Here is a 24,135-nt window from a genome sequence, read left to right on the forward strand (position 1 = left end):
CAGTCGCGAAAAGGATATACAATACACGTCCTAAAAGTAGGTGAATTGTAGTTGAGTCGAGCCAAGAGGTTGCTAATGTTTACAAATGCAGTACATCCTCAATTGTTAATATGATCTCCTTCTCTTTTCAACACAGAGATATATATACAACACAGTAAAGCCATTACCAAAAGTCCATTTCGGACGTAAGTCATTTCGACTTTATCATTTTTATATGCAGAACCACTCTCAACAAAAAAACCAAAAAACCAAAAAATCCAAGCAGTCAACATTACACAAAAGAGGGTTGAGCTTAGTGATAGTCTTCAGCTCAACCTTTAAAAAATTCATCCCAACTAAGCTTCTCTCATTATATAACTAACCTGATTCCTTCATTTAAAAAAAGGTTTTATTTGTTGCATACTTTCATTCATTCATTGAACCGAACCGAGTGTCATTGTTTTAGTCGAATCCTATCGATCTTGAATTTATTCATTTACGTTACGAACCATCGAATCTAGAGGTAGTTATCAACAAAGTGATTTTGCGACCAGACACAGTCTCAATATCGACAATAGAGTATTTCAATTGAGTTAAACTACAGAACAAAAGGAACCATTCATCGTTTCACTATCAATCATTAAAAGGTATGTAAAAGCTTATATTCATTGGAGCATCCACGCGGCAGGCTATGAGTTGGGAATGGGGAATCCAGTGGCATCGACTACAGGGACACCTTATAATATATCTCAAGCACTGTGATATCCACCCAGGCAAGGTGTCTTGGTTATTTCTCGGGGAACCAATATGCAGCTAAGTTTCGCGCGCCATCGATCCTAAAAAAGAAAAAGAGAAGACGATGCAACATTAAATACTTACAACACTGAATCCCTTGCTCGTTAGCAACATCCTAGCTAGTGCCAATTTCGCTGTCATTTATATGATATGGAATAAACGTAGTACTAACCTGATTGCTAGATTTTCACTTAAAGCACACTTTCGCGCTAATCAGTATAGACCACTCATCCAACACCGTTTCTATACCACGAGGAATTCACAAGTTATGTCAGATTCATCACCCACCCCAAGCGTCATGCTGGACTATTCATTGTTACATAATAACTTGGCTCCCCACTTTCTTGGGTTGAATTCCGTCTCCAAAGCGGAACCGTCAAAAGTTACCGATTTTGTCAAGTCACATCAAGGTCACACCGTCATATCACGTATTTTAATTGCAAATAATGGTATTGCTGCCGTTAAGGAGATAAGATCAGTCAGAAAATGGGCATACGAAACGTTTGGTGACGAGAGAGCAATACAATTTACAGTGATGGCAACTCCCGAAGACTTGGAAGCAAATGCAGAGTATATTAGAATGGCCGATCAGTTTGTAGAAGTACCAGGAGGAACAAACAACAACAATCACGCCAACGTTGACTTAATTGTTGATATTGCAGAAAATACCGACGCTCATGCTGTCTGGGCAGGTTGGGGACACGCATCCGAGAATCCGCTTTTACCAGAGAGGTTGGCAGCATCGCCAAAAAAGATTGTCTTTATCGGACCCCCAGGATCTGCTATGAGATCTTTGGGAGATAAAATTTCGTCCACCATTGTTGCACAACACGCTGATGTCCCATGTATTCCTTGGTCTGGTACAGGAGTTGATGATGTTCGCGTGGACCCTGAAACGAACTTGGTTTCTGTGACTGAAGATGTATACGCCAAAGGTTGTTGTACAGGACCTGAGGATGGATTGGAAAAAGCTAAACAGATTGGGTTCCCGGTTATGATTAAAGCTTCCGAAGGTGGTGGTGGTAAGGGTATTAGAAAGGTTGAAAGTGAAGAGAACTTTATCACATTGTACAACCAAGCAGCAAATGAGATTCCCGGATCACCAATATTTATTATGAAGCTTGCCGGTGATGCTAGACATTTGGAAGTCCAATTATTATCCGATCAATATGGAACTAATATTTCGTTGTTTGGTAGAGATTGTTCTGTCCAAAGAAGACACCAAAAGATTATTGAAGAAGCACCTGTCACAATTGCAAGGAAAGAAACATTTACCGAGATGGAGAAAGCAGCTGTCAGATTGGGTAAGTTAGTTGGTTACGTTAGTGCGGGTACTGTTGAATATTTGTACTCACATGCCGAAGACAAATTCTATTTCCTTGAATTGAATCCCAGATTGCAAGTTGAACACCCTACAACTGAAATGGTTACGGGGGTGAATTTACCAGCAGCTCAGTTGCAAATTGCCATGGGTATTCCAATGCATAGAATCAGAGATATTAGAACCCTTTACGGTACTGATCCTCACTCTGCTACAGAAATCGATTTCGAATTTAGTACTGAAAACGCTGTTGTCAGTCAAAGAAGACCTTCTCCAAAAGGTCACTGTACTGCCTGTCGTATTACTTCGGAAGACCCTGGTGAAGGATTCAAACCAAGTGGAGGTTCTTTACATGAATTGAACTTTAGGTCGTCTTCTAACGTATGGGGTTACTTTTCTGTAAGCAACCAGTCATCGATCCACTCATTTTCTGATTCCCAGTTTGGTCACATTTTTGCTTTTGGTGAGAATCGTCAAGCTTCAAGGAAACACATGGTTGTTGCATTGAAAGAATTGAGCATCCGAGGAGATTTTAGGACAACCGTTGAATATTTGATTAAATTGTTGGAGACTCCGGATTTCGAAGACAACACTATTACCACAGGATGGTTGGATGAATTGATTACGAAAAAATTGACTGCAGAGAGACCAGACCGTACTGTTGCTATTGTTTGCGGTGCTGTAACCAAAGCCCACATTCAAGCCGAAGAAGAAGAAAGAGAATTTGCCCAGTCGTTGGAGCGTGGTCAAGTTCCTCACAAGAATGTATTGAAAACTATTTTCCCAGTTGAGTTTATCTACGAGGGCGAGAGGTTCAAGTTTACTGCTACCAAATCGTCTGATGATAAGTACACCTTGTTCCTCAATGGTTCGAGATGCACAGTGGGCGCACGTCCTTTGTCCGATGGAGGGTTGTTGTGCGCATTGGGTGGTAAATCGCACGCTGTGTATTGGAAAGAAGAGGCTTCTGCCACAAGATTGTCCGTTGATGGAAAGACCTGTTTGCTTGAGGTTGAAAATGACCCAACGCAATTGAGAACCCCCTCTCCAGGAAAATTGGTTAAGTACTTGGTTGAAAGTGGAGACCATGTCAATGCTGGTGATACTTTTGCTGAAATCGAGGTTATGAAAATGTGCATGCCATTAGTGGCACAAGAGAATGGTGTTGTTCAATTAATAAAACAACCAGGGTCAACTGTCAATGCCGGTGATATGCTTGCGATTTTGGCCTTAGATGATCCAAGTAAGGTTAAACATGCTAAACCTTTTGAAGGAACATTGCCTGAAATGGGTGAACCAAATGTCAGAGGTTCTAAACCTGCTCACAAGTTCCATGATTATGCAACTATTTTGAGGAATATCCTAGCCGGTTACGACAACCAAGTCATTATGAACTCAACCTTGAAGAAGATTGTTGAAGTTTTGAAGGATAGGGAGTTACCATACTCCGAGTGGCAGCAATGTATTTCAGCATTGCATTCAAGATTGCCAATAAAGTTGGATGAATCCTTAACTGCATTGATTGAAAGAACTAAGTCAAGAAGTGCCGATTTCCCTGCTCGTCAACTCCTAAAACAGATTGGTAAAGCAGTTGCCGAATCTGAAGATGGTACTTTGAAAGATATTGTTTCGCCATTGGTTAGCATCGCAACAAGGTACGAAAAGGGTTTGGTGGAACATGAATATGATTTCTTCGCCTCATTGATTCATGAATATTACAATGTTGAAAGCTTGTTTGTTGGTCACAATGTAAGAGAAGACGATGTGATTTTGAAATTGAGAGATGAACACAAGTCCGATTTGAAGAAAGTCATCAGCATTTGTTTGTCACACTCGAAAGTCTCGGCCAAGAACAACTTGATAATTGCTATCCTTGAGGAATACCAGCCATTGTTACAATCCAACTCTTCAATTGCAGTTTCAATTAGAGACGCGTTGAAAACATTGGCGCAATTGGACTCTCGTGGATGTGCCAAAGTTGCATTAAAAGCCAGAGAGATTTTGATTCAATGCTCCTTACCTTCAATTAAAGAAAGATCAGATCAATTGGAACACATTTTGAGGTCGTCGGTATTGCAAACATCGTACGGTGAAATGTATGCTAAACACAGAGAACCTAATTTGGACATTATTCAAGAAGTTGTTGACTCTAAGCATATTGTATTTGATGTCTTGGCCCAATTTTTCGTAAATAGCGACGAATGGGTTTCAATTGCTGCTGCCGAAGTATATGTGAGACGTTCATATCGTGCATACCAATTAGGCAAGATTGAATACGATTTTCACGATAATTTACCAGTCATTGAGTGGAAGTTCAAATTGCCTAGCATTGCTAACTCGAGATTTAATGCTATTCAACAGCCAGCTACAGAGGAGGAAAACACTGCCATGAAACACTCTGCTTCGGTGTCTGATTTGTCTTTTGTTGTTGATTCAAAGACCGACCACATGGAAAGGACTGGTGTTTTGGTCCCTTGCAGACATTTTGATGATGTGGATGACATGTTGAGTGCTGCTTTGGAGAAGCTTCAACCAAGTGATGCTTTGACTTTCCAAGCTGGAGATGAACAGACCGAGTTGCTTAATGTTCTCAATATTGTGGTAAACAACATCGATGGATATTCCAATGAAGCTGAATATTTAGAAAGAGTCAGGGGTCTTTTGGACGAGTACAGAGAAGATTTGGTAAAGGCTAGTGTACGTCGTGTTACCTTTGTATTTGCTCACCAAATTGGTTCTTATCCAAAGTACTACACATTTACCGGTCCTGATTATTTGGAAAACAAGGTTATCAGACACATTGAGCCAGCATTGGCTTTCCAATTGGAGTTGGGAAGATTAGCAAACTTTGATATCAAGCCAATTTTCACAAACAATAGAAATATCCATGTTTACGAAGCAGTCGGAAAGAATGCACCTTCAGATAAGAGATTCTTCACCAGGGGTATCATTAGGACTGGCGTTATTAAGGACGATATCAGCATTTCAGAGTACTTGATCTCCGAGTCCAACAGGCTAATGAGCGATATTTTAGACACTTTGGAAGTTGTTGACACATCCAATTCGGACTTGAACCATATCTTTATCAACTTTTCAAACGTATTTAACATCCAGCCAGCTGAAGTTGAAGCAGCTTTTGGTTCATTCTTGGAGAGATTTGGTAGAAGGTTGTGGAGATTGAGGATTACTGGTGCCGAAATTAGAATTGTGTGCGCCGACCCTAAAGGTAATGCTCTTCCACTTCGTGCCATCATCAACAACGTTTCTGGTTATGTTGTCAAGTCAGACCTTTATTTGGAAATGAAGAATGCAAAAGGAGATTGGGTGTTTAAGTCAATTGGTCAACCAGGCCCAATGCATTTGAGACCAATTTCAACAACTTATCCAGTCAAGGAATCATTGCAACCAAAGCGTTACAAGGCACACAATATGGGTACCACTTATGTGTACGACTTCCCTGAGCTTTTCCGCCAGGCCACTCTTTCACAATGGAAGAGGTATGGGCAAAAAGCCCCAAGCGATGTTTTCACTTCCTTGGAGTTGATTCCTGATGAAAATGGAGGTTTGACTGCTTTAGAGAGAGATCCTGGATCGAATAAGATTGGTATGGTTGGTTTCTTGGTTACCGCAAAGACTCCGGAATATCCACGTGGACGTCAGTTTGTCATTGTTGCCAATGATATCACCCACAAAATAGGGTCTTTTGGTCCAGAAGAGGATAACTTTTTCAACAAGTGCACTGAGCTTGCAAGAGAAAAGGGGGTGCCTAGGATTTACCTTTCGGCTAATTCAGGAGCCAGAATTGGTATTGCCGAGGAATTAATTCCGTTATTCCAAGTTGCTTGGAACAAGGAAGGATCACCTGAACAAGGATTCAAGTACTTGTACTTGACACCAGAAGCTAAACATGCTATTGATGAAGATGGCAAGGGAGAAACATTGCTTACAGAAAGAGTCGTTGAGGAAGGACAAGAACGTTTTGTCATAAAGGCAATTGTGGGTGCCGATGATGGTTTGGGTGTTGAATGTCTTAGAGGATCCGGTTTGATAGCTGGTGCCACTTCAAAAGCTTATAAGGACATTTTCACTATCACTTTAGTGACTTGTAGATCTGTTGGTATTGGTGCTTACTTGGTTAGGTTAGGACAGAGAGCCATCCAAGTTGAAGGACAACCTATTATCTTGACAGGTGCCCCTGCCATTAACAAGATGTTGGGTAAGGAAGTCTACTCATCCAATTTGCAGTTGGGTGGTACTCAAATTATGTACAGGAACGGTGTCTCCCACTTGACCGCTAATGACGATTTGGAAGGTGTTGAAAAGATTATGGAGTGGTTGTCCTATGTCCCTGCTAAACGTGGAATGCCAGTCCCTATTTTGGACTCTGATGACACCTGGGACAGAGACGTTGACTATTTCCCACCAAAGCAAGAACCTTTTGATGTCAGATGGATGATTGAAGGTAAAAAGACTGAAGACGGGTTTGAGTCAGGATTGTTTGATAAAGACTCTTTCCAAGAAACGTTATCAGGATGGGCCAAGGGTGTTGTTGTTGGAAGAGCACGTCTTGGAGGTATTCCTATTGGGGTCATTGGTGTTGAAACAAGAACCGTTGACAACATGATTCCTGCTGACCCAGCTAACCCAGATTCAACAGAAACACTTGTTCACGAGGCTGGGCAAGTTTGGCATCCAAATTCTGCTTTCAAGACTGCACAAGCAATTAATGATTTCAACCACGGTGAGCAACTTCCATTAATGATTTTGGCCAACTGGAGAGGATTTTCTGGTGGTCAAAGGGATATGTACAACGAAGTTTTGAAATATGGATCGTTCATTGTTGACGCTTTGGTGGATTTTAAACAACCTATCTTTACTTATATTCCTCCTTTTGGTGAATTGAGAGGTGGTTCATGGGTTGTTGTTGACCCTACAATCAACGAAGATATGATGGAAATGTATGCTGATGTCGATTCAAGAGGTGGTGTCTTGGAAGCCGAAGGTTTGGTTAGTATCAAATACAGACGTGATAAATTATTGGCCACCATGGAAAGATTAGACACAAAGTATGCTGAATTGAAAAAGCAAATGAATGATGGGTCTTTGACTCCTCAGGAACATTCAGACGTTAGTCGTCAATTGACCGCTAGGGAGAAAGCATTGTTGCCTATATATGCTCAGGTTTCAGTCCAGTTTGCTGACTTGCACGATAGATCAGGCCGTATGTTGGCCAAGGGCGTTATTAGGGGAGAAGTTAAATGGTCCGATGCCAGACGCTTCTTCTTCTGGAGATTACGCAGAAGATTAAATGAGGAATACGTGTTGAACATGATTGGTGATCAACTCAAGAATTCCAACAAGTTGGAGAAGGTAGCCCGTTTGAAGAGTTGGATGCCTGCAGTTAATTATGATGACGACCAAGAAGTTAGTAACTGGATTGAGGAACATCACAGCAAATTGTCGAAGAGATTGGAGGAGTTGAAACACGATGCCACGAGAGCTGATTTGTTTAAATTGTTGAGTAAGGATTCAGGCGCTGGACTTGCAGCTGTAAAAGAATTTGTTGAAAAACTTCCTCAAGATGCTAAGAAACAGTTTTTGGACTCGTTATAGAGGGCTTGATTCTTGTTAGAATTTATAGATGATATTTAATTAAGTTTTTGTTCGATTTAAACTTTTGGTTTCTTTTTTAGTCATTTTCTTCCCCACTTTTGTTTTTGCAACCAAGTTTCAACAAAGTTTGTTATTTGCAAGTACAACTCAATGAGATGGACCAGCTGTTATATTATACTACTTTTACTCTTAGTAGTCACCAGATGTGACAAGAAGAAATCATTTCTAATCAGTTTAAAGCCAAAAGAGACCTTAGATTCGTTTATGTTGTACGACGCTTCCTACTCAGAAGAACTACAAGTCAAAGATTCAATCACCACTTCTTTCATGATAGGCTCATTTGCTGGATTTGCCGGAGAGTTTACCGAGAAAGTTCTCGAACGACTATCAAGATGTCCTTTAGTTGATGAGATATCTCAGGATATCGAGGTGTATTCTTTCACCACAAACTACCAAATGCTTGCACCCCGTCATTTGGCCCGATTAAGTAGAAGGAGAAGGATGTTGCCGATTCTAAAGTATCCATTTGTATACAACAGCGAGTTTGCAGGGAAGAAGGTTAACGCATATGTCATCGATTCTGGAATATACATTGGTCATCCTGAGTTCCAAGGGAGAGCAAGAACCGGTAGAGATTTTTCAAATGAGGGAGAGGGTGACAACAACGGTCATGGTACACACGTTGCAGGTTTGATAGGTGCAAAGTCGTACGGTGCGGCAAAGAATGTGGAGATTTTTGACGTGAAGGCACTAAATTCTGTGGGAACAGGCACGTTGAGTACAATTATATCGGCCATTGAATTTGCAGTGAACCACCGTTTACGAAGTGGTAGGCCCGGCGTGGCAAACTTATCATTTGGAGCACATCAGAATGCAATATTGAACAGTGCAATTGAACAAGCGACGCGAACTGGTCTTGTTTTTGTTGTGGCTGCTGGTAATTCAAATATTGATGCCTGCTTGATGAGTCCCGCAAGCTCAACATACGCCATAACAGTGGGTGCTATAGATGACCACGGTGATTCAATAGCGGGATTTTCAAATTGGGGCTCATGTGTGGACATTTTTGCTAGCGGTTCGAATGTGAGAAGTGTCGACTTCAAAAACATATATAAATCGCTGATTCTATCGGGCACGTCGATGGCCAGTCCTATAGTGGCAGGAGTAGTTGCTACAATATTAAGTGAAGGTGTAGATCCTGCACACGTGAGAGATAGGTTAAACGAAATTGCAACTTTGGACAGAATATCGAGAACAAGTTTGTATTTCAGGCCAAATACACCGAATAGAATAGCTTATGTTGAAGTTGAGGAGAGTTTCCTGAAGGCAGACAAAGATAACGACAGTGATTCAAAGGATGAGTTGGAGTCATACCAGAATCCAGTGGAACCTTAGATTATACTTGATATTAAGTGTGTAGAAACAAATACAATGTTCAATATTTTTACGATTCACCAACCACCTTCTTCTCTTCCATGTGCAAAAGATTAGCGACGCTGTGACCCTCCCTCCCACAACGACTAGCTAGAAAAAAGTTTCCCTAACCATTGAGGAAATTCCAATGTTATCAATCGCAACCACGGTAGAAAACATCCAAGAATTTGTTATGCTAGATTTAAAATCTTGTTATGTCCTAAGTTCTAGTAATGGCATAAATACATCTAGACTTCCAGTAGCAAAGGACTAGTAGATTTCGATAGCCCAATAATGCTAATAAAACACAGTTTGCTATTCTTTGCTTTGGTATGCAGTTGTGTCGCCGACGAACCGTACTTTGTTTCATTGAAAACAACCGAGTCATTAGATGGTTTCATGGAATATGACCGAAAATACCCCAAGCACCTCCAAGTTCGAGACCTTATAAGCACCTCTGTGTCAATAGGTGATTTTAAAGGATTTGCAGGGAATTTTTCCAAAGAAATTATAGATAGATTGAAGCGGTGTCCCTTGATCCAAGACATTACCGAAGACTTGACATTCAAAAGCTTAGACTATGAGATCCAGTATGATGCTCCTAGACACTTGGCTAGGGTAAGTAGGAGAAGACGGTTGAGGCCGAATAAACAATATCCATATATTTATGATAACGACTTCATGGGTCAGGGAGTCAATGCGTACGTGATTGATTCCGGAGTTGAAGTGAATCATCCGGAATTCCAAGGCCGTGCGTCAGCAGGAATTGATTATACCAATGAAGGATCCGGCGACTCAAATGGACACGGCACTCATGTGGCGGGGTTAATAGGTTCTGCCACTTATGGCGTGGCGAAAAACGTGAATATCGTCGAAGTGAAGGCTTTGAACAGCCAAGGTGCTGGCTCATTGAGCACCATACTTTCAGCAATTGACTTTGTGGTCAACCATTGTATAGACTCCGGTATGAAAGGTGTTGCTAATTTGTCCTTGGGAGCATACAAAAACCACGTCTTGAACAGGGCAATAGAACATGCGACTAAAACAGGGGTATTATTTGTGGTGGCAGCAGGGAATTCAAATATAAATGCTTGTACGACTAGTCCTGCAAGCTCAAAGTATGCCATAACGGTGGGGGCTATTGACGACTATAACGATTCGGTAGCTGGGTTTTCAAATTGGGGAGAATGCGTTGACTTGTTTGCAAGTGGTGCGTATGTGACAAGTGTTAATGCCAAAAACCCATTTAGTTCCCTGGTTTTGTCTGGTACTTCCATGGCATCTCCTATTGTCACTGGCATGGTTGCTATTTTATTGAGTGAGGGTATTTCTCCTTCGCAAGTAAAGCCCACTTTGTTGAAAATGGCCGCCAAGAACAGAATAACAAAGTCATCACTATTTTTGAGAAAGCATACACCAAACAGAATTGTATACAATGGAGTTAAGGAAAAGGCCCTGTTGGCTGAAAAGTTTGCTGCTGAAGAGGACGGAGAGGAGTAATCGAAAGTTTTCTTTCAAAGAGACATTCTCATTTCCTTTTGCCTAAAGTTGAGGTAAAATTGACAACTTCAGAAAGACATAGAAAGATATATAGATAAACTAGAGTATTTTAGTTCAATCGAATCATGTATAATATTGTGGTATTGTAGCATTTCTGGTGATGTCTTAATTGTCTTGGTTTGCAACACAAGAAAGGTATATTTTTCAAACTCCTTATAATTTTTTTTACAACCAAATTCTTTCCCAACAACTTCGCTCAACCAACTCATAAAATGGCAGCTAAGAAGAACAGGGTTCCGAGAAAGAGCAAAGAGGAATCAGACCCCATAGAGCTATTAAAACGAACCGCAACGGCAATCGGTATGAGGTGAAACAGGTTTAGATGGAGTTAACTTTTCCCTTTCTTTTGTTACTAACTGGCCCAATCTTGAAGATAGCAATGTACAGGGATATGCGTCGGGATTTCCATTGAGTGGATTTAAGACCCCACACTTTGACTCCAATAAATGGGCAGAGGTACAGAAAATGAGCTTTGGCGATGACAAGGAGTACCACTACAGAAACCCCGGTGAGACTTTGGCAGAGAATGGCATTTACGACATCTATTCCAACAAGTTTGATCCATACCCTGCTTGGAACCCAAAAGAGGCTGTTCCGATAACGAGAGAGGATATTGAAGCAGTGTTCTTGCAGTTAACTGCGATATTTGGATTTCAGTTTGATAACACCAGGAATATGTTTGATTATTTGATGAGGCTCTTGGATTCCCGAGCATCACGTTTAGGCACTGAGCATGCGTTGAGGTCCGTACATGCCGATTATGTGGGAGGAATTAATTCAAACTTTCGCAAGTGGTACTTTGCCGCTCAAATGGATGTAGATGACTTTGTTGGTTTTGACAATGTGAAAAATGGTAAAATTAGGGACTCGGATGAAGCTGTGCCAACGCTTGAAGCAGCCGAAGAGCAATGGGCGACCAATATGCAGGCACTTTCTCCGACATATGTGGTAATACAGTTGGCTTTGTATCTATTAATCTGGGGCGAAGCTAATAATATAAGATTTATGCCTGAATGCATTTGTTTTATCTTTAAATGCTGCAATGATTACTACTTTTCCATTGACCCGGAAGTGCCAGTTGAGAGAGTTACCGTGAGTTTTTTGGATCACATAATTACACCATTGTACAATTTTTATAGGGACCAGTTGTATCGTCTTGTTGATGGCAGGTATCACAGACGGGATAGAGATCACAGTACAGCCATTGGATATGACGACATGAATCAGTTATTCTGGCACAGTAAAGGGCTTGAAAGGTTGGTATTGGCTGACAAAGGAACCAAATTAATGAAACTTCCGCCAAGAGAGAGATATCCACGGCTTAATGAAGTTCAATGGCAGAAGGCATTCTACAAAACATTTAAGGAGAAGCGTAGCTGGTCACATGTTCTTGCAAACTTCCACAGAGTTTGGATCATTCACTTGTCTGCCTTTTGGTACTATTCAGTTTACAATTCGCCCACTTTGTATACAAAGAATTATCAACAAACATTGGATAACCCTCCAACATATCAAACCCAGCTATCATTGCTTTCCCTTGGTGGATCTGTGGCTTTGACGATCAATTTTATCAGTCTCCTATTTGAACTTTCGTATATTCCGCGAAAATGGTACGGCGCACAACCAGTTGCTGGCAGATTGCTTGTTACCTTGATTTTCCTAGTTCTCAATACAGCACCGAGCGTTTATTTACTTGGATTTAGAGATTTAGGAGAACAATCAACTTTAGATTTAACAATTGCTTCCATTCAGTTTGCTTTGTCTATCCTTATCGTTGTATATCTTTCCATTGTTCCTTTAGGAAAGATTTTTATCAAGAGTCCAAAGTCCAATGATCGCAAATACTTGCCGCAAAACTCATTTATTACAAATTTCTACTTGCTCACTGACACCGACAAGATTGCATCACATGCCTTGTGGCTTGCCATTTTTATTTCCAAGTTCTTAGAGTCATACTTCTTTTTGACCCTCTCGATGAAAGACCCCATTCGTGAATTGAGCATAATGAAGCATGTAACATGTTCAGGGGAGACATTTTTCGGATCGTGGCTTTGTTCAAAACAACCATATATTGTTTTATGTCTCATATACTTGACAAACCTAGTTTTGTTCATTCTAGACACATACCTATGGTACATTATATGGAACACCTTATTTTCAGTTTGCCGCTCATTCTATGTAGGTGTTTCAATTTGGACACCTTGGCGAAATATATTTTCAAGATTACCGAAAAGAATATTCTCCAAGATCATATCAGTCTCCAATGAAAAGAATTTGAAGACAAAGTCGTTGGTGTCGCAGGTATGGAATTCAATCATTATATCCATGTATCGAGAGCACTTGATCTCCTTGGAAAATGTCCAAAAGCTCATCTATAAGCTGATTGAGGACCCAGGGGTTGAAGGTGGAATAATTTTGAAGGAGCCAATGTTTTTTGTTTCTCAAGAGGATCAATCAGTTAAATCAGCTTTGTTTAGCAAGCAATCCGAGGCGCAACGGCGCATAACGTTTTTTGCACAATCTTTGTCAACTCCTATGCCAGAAGTAGGTCCGATTCACTTGATGCCTTCATTTTCCGTTTTGGTGCCTCATTACAGCGAAAAGATTATATTATCATTGAGAGAGATAATCAGGGAAGAGGAGCAATACTCACATGTAACAATGCTAGAGTACTTGAAGCAGTTGCATCCGCTAGAGTGGAATTGCTTTGTGAAAGATACAAAGATGCTAGCCGAAGAGTTTGAGTCCGACTCAGCATCAACAGATAACGCGAAAGAGAAGCTCGATGACTTGCCGTATTACTCAGTTGGGTTCAAAGTTGCAACTCCTGAGTACATTCTTCGAACCCGAATTTGGGCTTCCCTTCGGTCGCAAACCTTGTATCGAACCATTTCGGGCTTTATGAACTATGCAAGGGCAATAAAGCTTCTTTTTGATGTCGAGAATCCAGAGTCCAGTGTTTTTGGTGATGATATGGAAAAAATTGAGCACGCAGCAATCATGGCGCATAGAAAGTTTAGAATTATTACTTCGATGCAGAGAATGAAGTACTTTACTCCCGAGGAAAAGGAAAATACTGATTTTTTGTTGAGAGCTTACCCTGAGCTTCAAATTTGCTATCTCGATGAAGAAATTGATGAAGATACGGGAGAAGTCACATTTTATTCGGCCCTTATTGACGGAAGCTGCTCGTTTCTTGAAAATGGAGACCGAGAGCCAAAATATAGAGTGAGGTTGTCGGGAAATCCAATTCTAGGCGACGGAAAATCAGACAATCAGAACCACTCGTTGATATTTTGCCGTGGAGAATACATTCAACTAGTTGATGCAAACCAAGATAATTACCTCGAAGAATGTCTCAAGATTCGAAGTGTGTTGGCTGAGTTTGAAGAAGCTACTTTCCCGTTAGACCCTTATTCGAATGAATTGGAAGGTTCAAACCTGGCTTATCCAGTGGCAATAATTGGGACTAGAGAGTACATCTTTTCAGAAAATATTGGTATTCTTGGTGATGTGGCTGCTGGGAAAGAACAAACTTTTGGCACCCTCTTTGCTAGAACTCTTGCCCATATTGGTGGCAAATTACATTATGGCCATCCTGATTTTTTAAATGGTATATTCATGACTACTAGAGGTGGTGTCTCCAAAGCGCAGAAGGGATTGCATCTTAACGAAGATATCTATGCTGGAATGAATGTACTCCTCCGTGGTGGAAGGATCAAGCATTGTGAGTACATGCAGTGCGGTAAAGGAAGGGATTTGGGATTTGGATCCATTCTCAATTTCACAACAAAAATTGGCGCAGGAATGGGCGAGCAAATGTTGTCTCGAGAGTATTTCTACTTGGGAACGCAATTGCCTCTTGATCGGTTCTTGTCCTTTTACTATGCACACCCTGGATTTCATTTGAACAATGTGTTTATCATTCTCTCGATTCAGTTGTTTTTGTTGGTATCTGCAAATCTAGCGTCGTTAAGTCGGGAAAGCATTATATGCGAGTACGACAGATATAGGCCAATTACTGACCCAAAGAGACCAGCAGGGTGTTATAACTTGATTCCAGTCATTCATTGGTTGCAGAGATGTGTTGTTTCCATTTTTATTGTGTTTGTCATTTCATTTGTTCCATTGGGCGTTCAAGAGTTGACGGAAAGAGGGTTTTACAAAGCCATAACAAGGCTCAGTAAGCAGTTTGCATCGTTTTCGCCATTATTTGAAGTATTTATCTGTAAAATCTATGGTCATTCGTTAGCAAGTGATATTTCCATCGGGGGTGCTCGGTACCTAGCTACAGGAAGGGGATTTGCAACGATTAGAGTCCCCTTTGTTACCCTATATTCTAGATTTGCAGTGGAGAGCCTTTATTATGGAATCATTTGTGGATTGCTCATACTATACTGTTCCATGTCAATGTGGATCACACTGCTTTTATATTTTTGGATGTCTGTCATTGGGTTGCTAATTTGCCCTTTTTTATACAACCCAAACCAATTTTCTTGGAATGATTTCTTTTTGGACTACAAGGAATATATCGAGTGGTTACACCGTGGAAACAGTAAAGCCAGAATTTCTTCGTGGATCAATTTCACTAGGTTAAGAAGGAGTAGAATTGTTGGAGTCAAGAGTAAAAGGTTGAGCCTAAATGAGGAGATTAAAGTCGTTAGTGAAGTCAAACCTTCAAGAGCCAAGCTTATGCTTACCGAATCAGTATTTCAGTTGTCGGCAATCTTAATTATTGGTTTGGCGTACTTGTTTGCAAACTCGCAGAATGGTAACCCTAGGGCTACACCCGTTAACAGCATTTTGAGAATTATAATTGTTAGCCTGGGGCCCATATTCATCAATTTTGTGATATTATTGGTTGGGTTTTTTGTCTCCATATTCATTGGTCCTATCTTTACATTGCTTTGCAAAAAACTCCCTTCCTTTTTTGCAGCTTTTACCCACTCTTTGGCAGTTTTGAACCACGTTTTTTTCTTTGAATTACTATGGCTCTTACAAGGGTGGGATTTTCCAAAAACAGTTTTGGGGTTTACGCTAACAGTTTTGATTCAGTGTTGGTTTTTACAAATGACGACAATAATTTTCGTGTCCAAGGAATTTAGACATGATAGATCGAATCGTTCCTGGTGGTCAGGTAAATGGGCAACAGCTGGTTTAGGTTGGTACGTGATTACTCAACCTATTAGGGAGTTAGTCTGCAAGACATCAGAAATGTCGTACTTTGTGGGTGACTTATTCGCGGCCCATGTTATATTATATGCCCAAATTCCTATCTTGCTAATCCCGTACGCAGACAAATGGCATACTTTGATGCTTTTCTGGTTGAAGCCAGGAAGCCAGATACGTCCTCGAGTCTTGTCTAAGAGACAGAAGAAGATTCGAAGGTTACAGGCTGTATTGTACGTTTTTGTCTTTTTAGCTAGTACGGTGTTGTTTGCTTCCATATTTGTTGTTCCCACTGTTGTTACTAAATACTTTGAGGTTGATTTGAGGAGCTACGTGCCACGCCCATTAGCAGTACAGCCAGTTGTGCCATCGAATAAGAAGATTGGATTTATGAAGAGTTTAGAGGTCAAGCATTACTAGCATGTATTTGTTAACTATTTAATTAACTGCCTATATTGATTTAGCAATTGTGGAAACTTTTCTTCTATAATATTCAAGGTCTGTTGTTTCAAACTGGAATCCCATGACCCTAATGCCAAATCATATCCCTTAAAGCTGGAAAATAGGGTCATTTGATCTAAAACAACGTGCTCGGGATCTTCTATAACCTTGTTGGAAAATACATATCGAGCCGCATGTAAATAGAATTCTAAAAACTCAGCATCTATACCTGTGTCTTGGAAAAGCTCAGTATATGCTGTACTTTCAAGATTCAAAATGTATTTGTATGCGTGTATTTTCTTCTCCTCATTTAAATGCTTCAACGCTAAAAGATATCGCATAGGCAGAGGGGTAGTGGCGGATTCCGTGGACAGATGCTTCAATTTATTGGCTGTAACATTATCCGCCTTTTGATAAATTGGTTCATTCTTCCTTTTAGGAATTTTATCAGATGAGCATTGCTCTCCAATCTCTCCATCTGAACTGACTAAACTATTTGAAGGAAGCAGACTTGCATTTAGTGATTTAGAACCCGCTAACGGAAATGGCTTCTCTTGGCGCAGTATGATTATGTCCTTAAGCGTTCCATTTCTCTCCATTGTAGCTTCCAAATCGGCAAGTTGTTTTTTGGCGGTGTGGTTTTGCGGATCTAATTGCAAAACACTTTGAAGTGCGCCTTTAGCACCTTGCATTTGATTGAGTTCCAACAATGTCATTGCTCGTCGATAGTTGAGCTTCACCGCCACTTTGCCTTGCCCTCCCAAGTTCAACCCACTGGTTGTATCGTCGAGAGCTCTTTCATAATCGCCTAAATTCAAAAAGCATTGGGCTCGATTCGAATACAAGACAGGATTGTACATGTCTAGCTGAATTGCATCACGGTAGATTTTTGCAGCCTTTTTATACTCGTGCCTCTTGAACGCTTCGTTACCTTCATTTTTGAGCTTTTCGGCTTGATTCATATCTGTTTATCGGGGAAATTAAAATTTTGTCAAGAAATTTTGCAAGTTACTTTTCCTCTTTTAGATAAACTAAAAACCTAAAGGAGTTTGAACAACTATCATCTTTAATGCCCGTTGACGAGTTGAGCGATGAAATAAGTGCAATTGAAGCGATCTATCCAGATTCAGTAACAAGTGAGGGGCCACGAGTTTACACATTTACCATCCCCAACCACGAATTGATCAAAATTCAAGTGAATTTTCCAATGACTTACCCCGGCAAAGGGCCAGAATCGCTTCTGATTGATAATGACGACAAATTGGGATACATGGATACCACATACTTGGAAAAAATAGCCAAGTCTTTTGTAGACAAAAGTTTCGTCCCTGGTCAAGTATTTATGTACGAGCTTTTGACTCAATTACTGGAATTCCTTGACGAGTATTTAAGGGACCGTATTGCAAGCAACGTGATAGAACTGAAAAACGAAGAACTAGAGAATAAGCAAATACACCACGAATCATCTGTCGCAGAAGCACCCGAGGAGGTAGCAGATAAAACTACTGATTGGGTGAAATCGGATATCATAAATGATCGTCGATCTACATTTATTGCATATGCAAGGGAAGTTGAGAACTTAGAGGAAGCAAGTATGCATTTAGAAAGTCTACTACTGGATAAAAAGGTATCAAAGGCAGCCCATAACATCTCTAGTTGGAGAATAAGATCAAATGACAACAACATAAGCTATCAGGATTGCGATGACGACGGGGAAACTGCGGCAGGAGGAAGATTACTACACTTACTTCAAGTACGTATCTTTTACTGATTTAGAAACGAGAGGAAATTACTAACCTACATTGTTACAGATGATGGATGTATGGAATGTTGTTGTAGTGGTGAGTCGATATTTCGGTGGCATTCATTTGGGACCAGATAGGTTCAAGCATATCAATGCCGTGGCTAGAGATGCAGTCACCAAGGGGGGATTCCTTCAAGGGGATACTCGACAGAAGGAGCCAGCCAGTAAAATGAAGAAGAAGTAGCATTGCAAAATATATTCTCGTTTTCTATGTAACATATCTCTTTGTCTCTAGGTTGCTCGCCTCTTGTTTGTCCTATCTGGAGAGCCATCAGGCTTTCGCTTCCTCCAAAGTGTGTTTAGCTCTGCTGAAGGAGGCGAGTTATCTCGGCTCTTTTGACTTGGTTGGTATTCATCAGGCAGCTCCTTATCATTCGTTCCCGACACCCATAATCTTTGGATTGTGTAGTTTTGGTCGTTCATTATAGACCCATATCCAAGAACCTCAATTTTAGGTTTAGCCTGCGCCATTTTCAAAATCTTTGCCAGACTAGGCAACGTCCATTCTGATGCATCATCTAGCCTTCGTGTTTGCTCTTCACGAGTGTCATTGGCTTTTACAGTTTCAGCTTTCTGCATGAATTTCATATTCATGACCCTTGTGGATAGACTTCCCGACATTGTGATCATATATATTTCTTGTCTTGATGACGTTCTATTTCAGCTTTCTGGACAGTTTGGTACAGGTTATTCCATTCTGGGAAGATCATCACCAAAGAATTCTTTTGTGTGAAAAAAAAAAAAAAAATTCAAAAAAGGAAGAGCATCTTCTTAGGAATCACTATTCAATTTTTACCACTTCGTCATGAGATCAGACTTTAAATTCTCCAACTTACTCGGAACTGTTTACAAGAAGGGTAATTTGGTTTTCACAGAAGATGGCACTAAATTGTTATCCCCTGTTGGTAATCGAGTTTCATGTTTTGATCTTATAAGATCACAGTCGTTTACATTCAGTTATCAACACCGCAAGAACATACAATGCATGGCCCTAAACAAGCAAAACACTCTCTTGATATCCATTGATGTAGATGGGAGGGCAATACTTTTAAATTTTGTCTCCAGAGTGGTGCTCCATCATTTCAATTTCAAGTCTAAAGTGAATAATGTCACATTCAGCCCGTGTGGGAAGTATCTCGCCGTTGCCACTGGAAGATTCATTCAAGTATGGAAGACCCCTGATTTTACCGAAGATAGACAGTTTGCACCATTTGTGAGACATAGAGTTTACCTGGGACATTTTGATGATGTATTGAGCGTTTCCTGGTCCCAAGACTCGAGATTTTTTATAAGTACAAGTAAGGATATGACAGCAAAGATTTATTCGATAGAGTCAGATGAAAAGGATGTTGCCCGGACTTTCTCAGGACATCGTGACTACGTTGTGAATGCTTTCTTTAGCAAAAACCAAGAAATCATCTATACAGTGAGTAAAGATGGAGCATTGTTCAAATGGGAGTATACCGAGCCACCACAGGATGAAGAGGAAAGTGATGACGAAGAGCATCAGCCTACAAAAATGGATTGGAGAATTACCTCTAAGAACTACTTTTATGCCAATGGAAAGCTTAAGTGTGCCACGTTTCACGCCAACTCCTCTTTATTAGTCGTTGGATTTTCTAACGGAGAATTCAGGGTCTACGAAATTGGTGATGACTTTAATCTCATACAGCTGTTGAGTATGGGTCAGGATACTATAAATACGGTGAACATCAACAACACCGGAGAATGGCTTGCCTTTGGTTCCTCGAAATTGGGCCAATTATTAGTGTACGAGTGGCAAAGTGAGTCATATATCCTCAAACAACAAGGTCACTTTGATTCAATGAACGCATTATGCTATTCACCAGATGGCTCTCGATTGGTTACAGGCTCGGACGATGGAAGGATTAAAATATGGGACGTTGCTTCTGGTTTTTGCTTGATGACATTTAATGAGCATTCTGCACCAGTCACACAAGTTCAGTTTGCCAAAAAGGGCCAGGTATTGTTTTCGTCTTCTCTAGACGGTACAATACGTGCATTTGACTTGATTCGGTTTAGAAACTTTAGAACTTTTACTGCAACATCCAGAATCCAATTCAATTGTGTAGCTGTTGATCCTAGTGGAGAAGTTATTGTTGGGGGCTCACAAGATAGTTTCGAGATTTATGTTTGGTCAGTACAGACAGGGATTTTGCTCGATACGTTGACAGGCCATGAGGGGCCAATTTCATGCTTGTCTTTTGGTCAAGAAAATTCAGTTCTTGCTTCCGCATCCTGGGACAAAACAGTCCGTATTTGGAATATCTTTTCTAGAAATCAAACGGTTGAACCCATTGAAGTGCAGAGTGACGTTTTGAGTATTTGCATGAGGCCCGATTGTAAGGAATTGGCGATATCAACCTTAGACGGGCATATTGCCGTGTTTGACATTGAAGACGCTAAGCAATTGCATTTGTTGGATGGTCGGAAAGATATCATCAGCGGAAGATATCTCGAAGACCGGTTTGTCAGTAAGAACTCGAATCGGGGTAAATACTTCAGCACAATTACGTATTCTTTTGACGGACTAACTTTATTAGCTGCTGGGAATAACAATTCTATTTGCATGTACGATATCGACAGTGAAGTGTTGCTAAAGAGATTTATCGTGTCAGAAAATATGTCTATTGATGGTACTCTGCAGTACTTGAACAGTCGAAAAATCACCGATTCTGGAATCAATGCCGACTTGATTGATAGAGATGGAGAGAATAGTGATTTGGAAGATCGAATGGACAATACTCTACCTGGGGCACTGAGAGGAGGTGATCCAAGTGAGCGTAGAACAAGACCAGAAATTAAAGTTACGTCGGTTCAATTTTCACCTACCACGTCATCATTTGCTGCCGCTACTACAGAAGGGTTGTTGGTATACTCTGTAAATCAAGACTTAATTTTCGACCCGTTTGATTTGGACATAGATGTCACTCCAGAGTCGACATTAGAGTCGTTAAAGGAGAAGGAGTACTTAGTTGCATTAGTTATGGCGTTGAGATTGAATGAGACTTATTTGATTCATCAAATATTGGAAAGCATTCCTTTGGTGGATATCAAACTCGTGTGTCAAGATGTTCCTGAAATTTATGTTGATCGAGTTCTTCATTTTGTTGGAGAGTTATTAATCAAAGAGGATTCGCCTCACATCGAGTTTTATTTAATCTGGATCAAGTGTATGTTAGCGCAGCATGGAAGATTTATTGCGGCTCACAAGTTTGAATTCCGTTCGTCATTAAAGTTATTGTCCAGATATTTGAATAAAGTTGCAAAAGAAGTGGTGAAAGTTGGTAAAAAGAATGAGTTTTTAATTAGCTTCTTGAGTACGAGCAAAAACTTGAGCAACGATGTATTTGAATACGACGAAGATTCGGACCTGAATAAGCATGTGCAAGGACTGAACCTGGAGAACGATATTGAAGATTACGACGATGAAGATGACGACGATGGAGATGATGACGATGAAGAAGGTTGGGTCAAGCCTGATGCGAAGACAGCATCAGGAAAAGATGCATTTGCAAATGTAGATAGTGAGAGTGATGATGAGATGATAGAGATATAGAGATACTTATATATATGTATTAGGCAATCGATTTGGTATATTTTTTCAAAGATGTAAACGATCCATATCAAGAAATTTCAATGTCCTCTCAGAGTCTTTCAAGATTCTATTCACCTTCTTGACGTTTTAAAGCTCTTAATAGTTCTAAACCCTTTAAAAGTTGATTCTCTGCTTCATTGAAATCCTCAAACTGTAAAGCTGAATTGGCAAATTTCGTGTGCTTTTGTATTTGAACCACGGCATCATCCCTATTCAACATTTCCTTTATGTTTTCCTTGCTAAGCGGCTTCTCGTGATGTTGCAGACGAGCAGCATTTATACTTGTCGATTTTGCAACCTCTGACTTTTGGTTGGTATTACCAGTGTTTGACCCAGGAGGAAACACATGGATCGATCCCGACTTGTTGATGTGCGTAATGTCATCTGATGGCAAAAATTTTGGTGGTTGGGGGAGTTTGACATTGTCAGAGTCTGAATTTTCGTCTGGTATGAAATGAGGTGCACCGGGTAGGTTTATTTCTTCAGCTTCATTGTTGCTATTATTTATATCAGCACCTGGCTCCGCTGGTTTATGTTCGACAGCATCGTCTTGTTCAAACTCATCTGAAGCGGATTTAGGGAAGTTGTTAGATGCAGCATTTAAGTTCAGACCAGTATTCTTACTTTCCTCTACCTCTTCATCTTTAATATCCACGTTTGTTGTTTCTTTAGCATTTTCTTCTTCGAATTGGTCAGTGCTCAACTTGTTCAATTCCTCTTCCAACTCTTGCTCCAAATCAGCGTTACTGGATTCAAGCTCCTCTTCTGGGTGAACATCATCCTTGATCAATCGTGTTAGTTGATACTTCAATACCTTGAGCTTCTCTTTGTTCAATGCATTGAAATCGTTCCAATCTTTGACTTTAGGTCCAAAAATTCCAGCGAAATCAATACTATCCTTTGAGCTTTCAAATACGTTGAGCACATTCAAAAAACACATTGAGGCTCTAAATTTGGCAATTGTTTGGGATTTTTGATCAACCCTGTAGGACTTTAGAGACTCAAGGCACGAATTGAATAATCCATATGCAAACTTCAACACGTAACGAAAGGATAAGTTCTTGTCATTCAACACTGTATGGAGATTCTCATCAGCTGTATCCTTCTTGGTAGATTCGGTATCATCTAAGAGCTTTATGGTGAATTCTTCGTTAGCTTTGGATCTTGTGTGTAGCTTGTTGTTCAAAATGTACTCAAGCACATAGATTTTATTGTAGTAACTGATTATCGGCTCTGTCGTGTCCAATTCAACTGCCCGTTGAATATACGGACTAATATTCTTATCCGGCCTGAGTTCTTCGGGAATAGACTCTTTTGGGATTGTCATTGTAAGAGGGGCTATATTTCTGGATATGATTGTAGACTGAGTTGCAAGGTGAGATTGTAGTGAGATTCTGACAACTATCAAGGAGTTACATTGTCACACAAAATTCGTTTTCGTCTCTCTCTGGGCGATTGCATTAGAGCAAACGAATATAAGTACATTGTTTCACTTAATGGCCACACACCGACTTTATACTAATATAGAAGCTCTATTTTGTGCTAATAAGTGGCAACTTGAAAAAACTTATTATCGAATCCATTCACATAAATAGAAGCAATTGGGTTCTGTGCTGCTAGTGCAACGTAGCTAAATGATATATAACATCAGATTCACCTATATACGCTAAACATAAATACTAGCAAATTAGACTTAATGGTTTATATAAAGTCCCCACATAGCTCCCTTCACATACCCACCTTAGTTCTTGGGCTTAAGAAAGTCGCTTTCGTCTAATTCGGGCATTCTCAAAATCACACGTTCCTTGTTCTCAGCTTCTTCCTGCAACAACTTCAAGATCTTTGAATCTTTCCACTTGTTAGGCAACGGTGTCACATCATAGTTTTTTGTGGCCCAATAATAGATATCCCAATCAGCTTCATCTAACAACCTGTCATACTCGTCCATCTCTTCATGTGTCATATTCTTGAGATATTTTTTAGCAAATCTACTCAATAATAAATCACTTTCTAGTATCCCTCTCTTACGTGATTGATAAACCAATCTTGCTCGCTTGATATCGGCAGTTTCCCCAGTACGAACAATAGGCGAGATTTTTAATTCGATGGTTGTATCTATTGGTGGATTTTGTGGTTTACCATTGTTTGCAAGACACACAGCAGATCTTGAAAACAGCCTTTTCGATAATGTGGAAAGTCTCAACATAGTTTTAGATAGTGGAAATGAACACGCCCTTAGCCACGATAGAATAGTAGAAAGTTGATTCCAAAACTTTTCACTTTTTATAAGTACCCAAACCTTTTCTCCAGTGCTTTATATACAGTATCTTGTTTGTATCGTGCAAATTTACCAAATATGTTTTGTTCCAGCAAATATGCATAACAATGTCTCTCTCTCTCTCTCTCTCTCTCTGTCAAAAA

General features: G+C 40.2%; 10 protein-coding genes across 10 annotated transcripts; 6 read left to right on the forward strand and 4 right to left on the reverse strand. All coding sequences in view use genetic code 12, as the record gives it.

Moving 5' to 3' along the window:
- Positions 1 to 1,042: 1,042 nt before the first annotated feature.
- Positions 1,043 to 7,708, forward strand: ACC1 (acetyl-CoA carboxylase; the record flags this gene model as incomplete). The annotated part of the gene is made up of 1 exon (XM_051814195.1): positions 1,043 to 7,708. One exon carries the CDS (start codon positions 1,043 to 1,045, stop codon positions 7,706 to 7,708), a length of 6,666 nt encoding a protein of 2,221 aa, XP_051672233.1.
- Positions 7,709 to 7,972: 264 nt separating this feature from the next.
- On the forward strand, positions 7,973 to 9,103 carry CANMA_002158 (S8 family peptidase; the record flags this gene model as incomplete). Its single annotated transcript, XM_051814196.1, has 1 exon — positions 7,973 to 9,103. One exon carries the CDS (start codon positions 7,973 to 7,975, stop codon positions 9,101 to 9,103), a length of 1,131 nt encoding a protein of 376 aa, XP_051672234.1.
- Positions 9,104 to 9,520: 417 nt separating this feature from the next.
- CANMA_002159 (S8 family peptidase) lies at positions 9,521 to 10,621 on the forward strand (the record flags this gene model as incomplete). Its single annotated transcript, XM_051814197.1, has 1 exon — positions 9,521 to 10,621. The coding sequence occupies one exon, from the start codon at positions 9,521 to 9,523 to the stop codon at positions 10,619 to 10,621; it is 1,101 nt and encodes a 366-aa protein (XP_051672235.1).
- Positions 10,622 to 10,893: 272 nt separating this feature from the next.
- On the forward strand, positions 10,894 to 16,270 carry GSL2 (Gsl2p; the record flags this gene model as incomplete). The annotated part of the gene is made up of 4 exons (XM_051814198.1): positions 10,894 to 10,988; positions 11,059 to 12,734; positions 12,864 to 15,499; positions 15,737 to 16,270. The coding sequence occupies 4 exons, from the start codon at positions 10,894 to 10,896 to the stop codon at positions 16,268 to 16,270; spliced, it is 4,941 nt and encodes a 1,646-aa protein (XP_051672236.1).
- A 14-nt stretch (positions 16,271 to 16,284) lies between these two features.
- On the reverse strand, positions 16,285 to 17,253 carry CANMA_002161 (uncharacterized protein; the record flags this gene model as incomplete). The annotated part of the gene is made up of 1 exon (XM_051814199.1): positions 16,285 to 17,253. One exon carries the CDS (start codon positions 17,251 to 17,253, stop codon positions 16,285 to 16,287), a length of 969 nt encoding a protein of 322 aa, XP_051672237.1.
- Positions 17,254 to 17,360: 107 nt separating this feature from the next.
- Positions 17,361 to 18,279, forward strand: CANMA_002162 (uncharacterized protein; the record flags this gene model as incomplete). Its single annotated transcript, XM_051814200.1, has 2 exons — positions 17,361 to 18,044; positions 18,103 to 18,279. 2 exons carry the CDS (start codon positions 17,361 to 17,363, stop codon positions 18,277 to 18,279), a joined length of 861 nt encoding a protein of 286 aa, XP_051672238.1.
- Positions 18,280 to 18,326: 47 nt separating this feature from the next.
- On the reverse strand, positions 18,327 to 18,716 carry CANMA_002163 (uncharacterized protein; the record flags this gene model as incomplete). The annotated part of the gene is made up of 1 exon (XM_051814201.1): positions 18,327 to 18,716. The coding sequence occupies one exon, from the start codon at positions 18,714 to 18,716 to the stop codon at positions 18,327 to 18,329; it is 390 nt and encodes a 129-aa protein (XP_051672239.1).
- A 184-nt stretch (positions 18,717 to 18,900) lies between these two features.
- Positions 18,901 to 21,675, forward strand: PWP2 (snoRNA-binding rRNA-processing protein; the record flags this gene model as incomplete). The annotated part of the gene is made up of 1 exon (XM_051814202.1): positions 18,901 to 21,675. The coding sequence occupies one exon, from the start codon at positions 18,901 to 18,903 to the stop codon at positions 21,673 to 21,675; it is 2,775 nt and encodes a 924-aa protein (XP_051672240.1).
- Positions 21,676 to 21,781: 106 nt separating this feature from the next.
- On the reverse strand, positions 21,782 to 23,041 carry CANMA_002165 (uncharacterized protein; the record flags this gene model as incomplete). Its single annotated transcript, XM_051814203.1, has 1 exon — positions 21,782 to 23,041. The coding sequence occupies one exon, from the start codon at positions 23,039 to 23,041 to the stop codon at positions 21,782 to 21,784; it is 1,260 nt and encodes a 419-aa protein (XP_051672241.1).
- A 414-nt stretch (positions 23,042 to 23,455) lies between these two features.
- CANMA_002166 (succinate dehydrogenase assembly factor) lies at positions 23,456 to 23,920 on the reverse strand (the record flags this gene model as incomplete). The annotated part of the gene is made up of 1 exon (XM_051814204.1): positions 23,456 to 23,920. The coding sequence occupies one exon, from the start codon at positions 23,918 to 23,920 to the stop codon at positions 23,456 to 23,458; it is 465 nt and encodes a 154-aa protein (XP_051672242.1).
- Between the last annotated feature and the right edge of the window lie 215 nt (positions 23,921 to 24,135).

The sequence above is a fragment of the Candida margitis genome, assembly GCF_024628925.1.
Source record: "Candida margitis strain CBS 14175 chromosome Unknown scaffold2, whole genome shotgun sequence".
In the NCBI taxonomy this organism is placed as follows: domain Eukaryota; kingdom Fungi; phylum Ascomycota; class Pichiomycetes; order Serinales; family Debaryomycetaceae; genus Lodderomyces; species Lodderomyces margitis.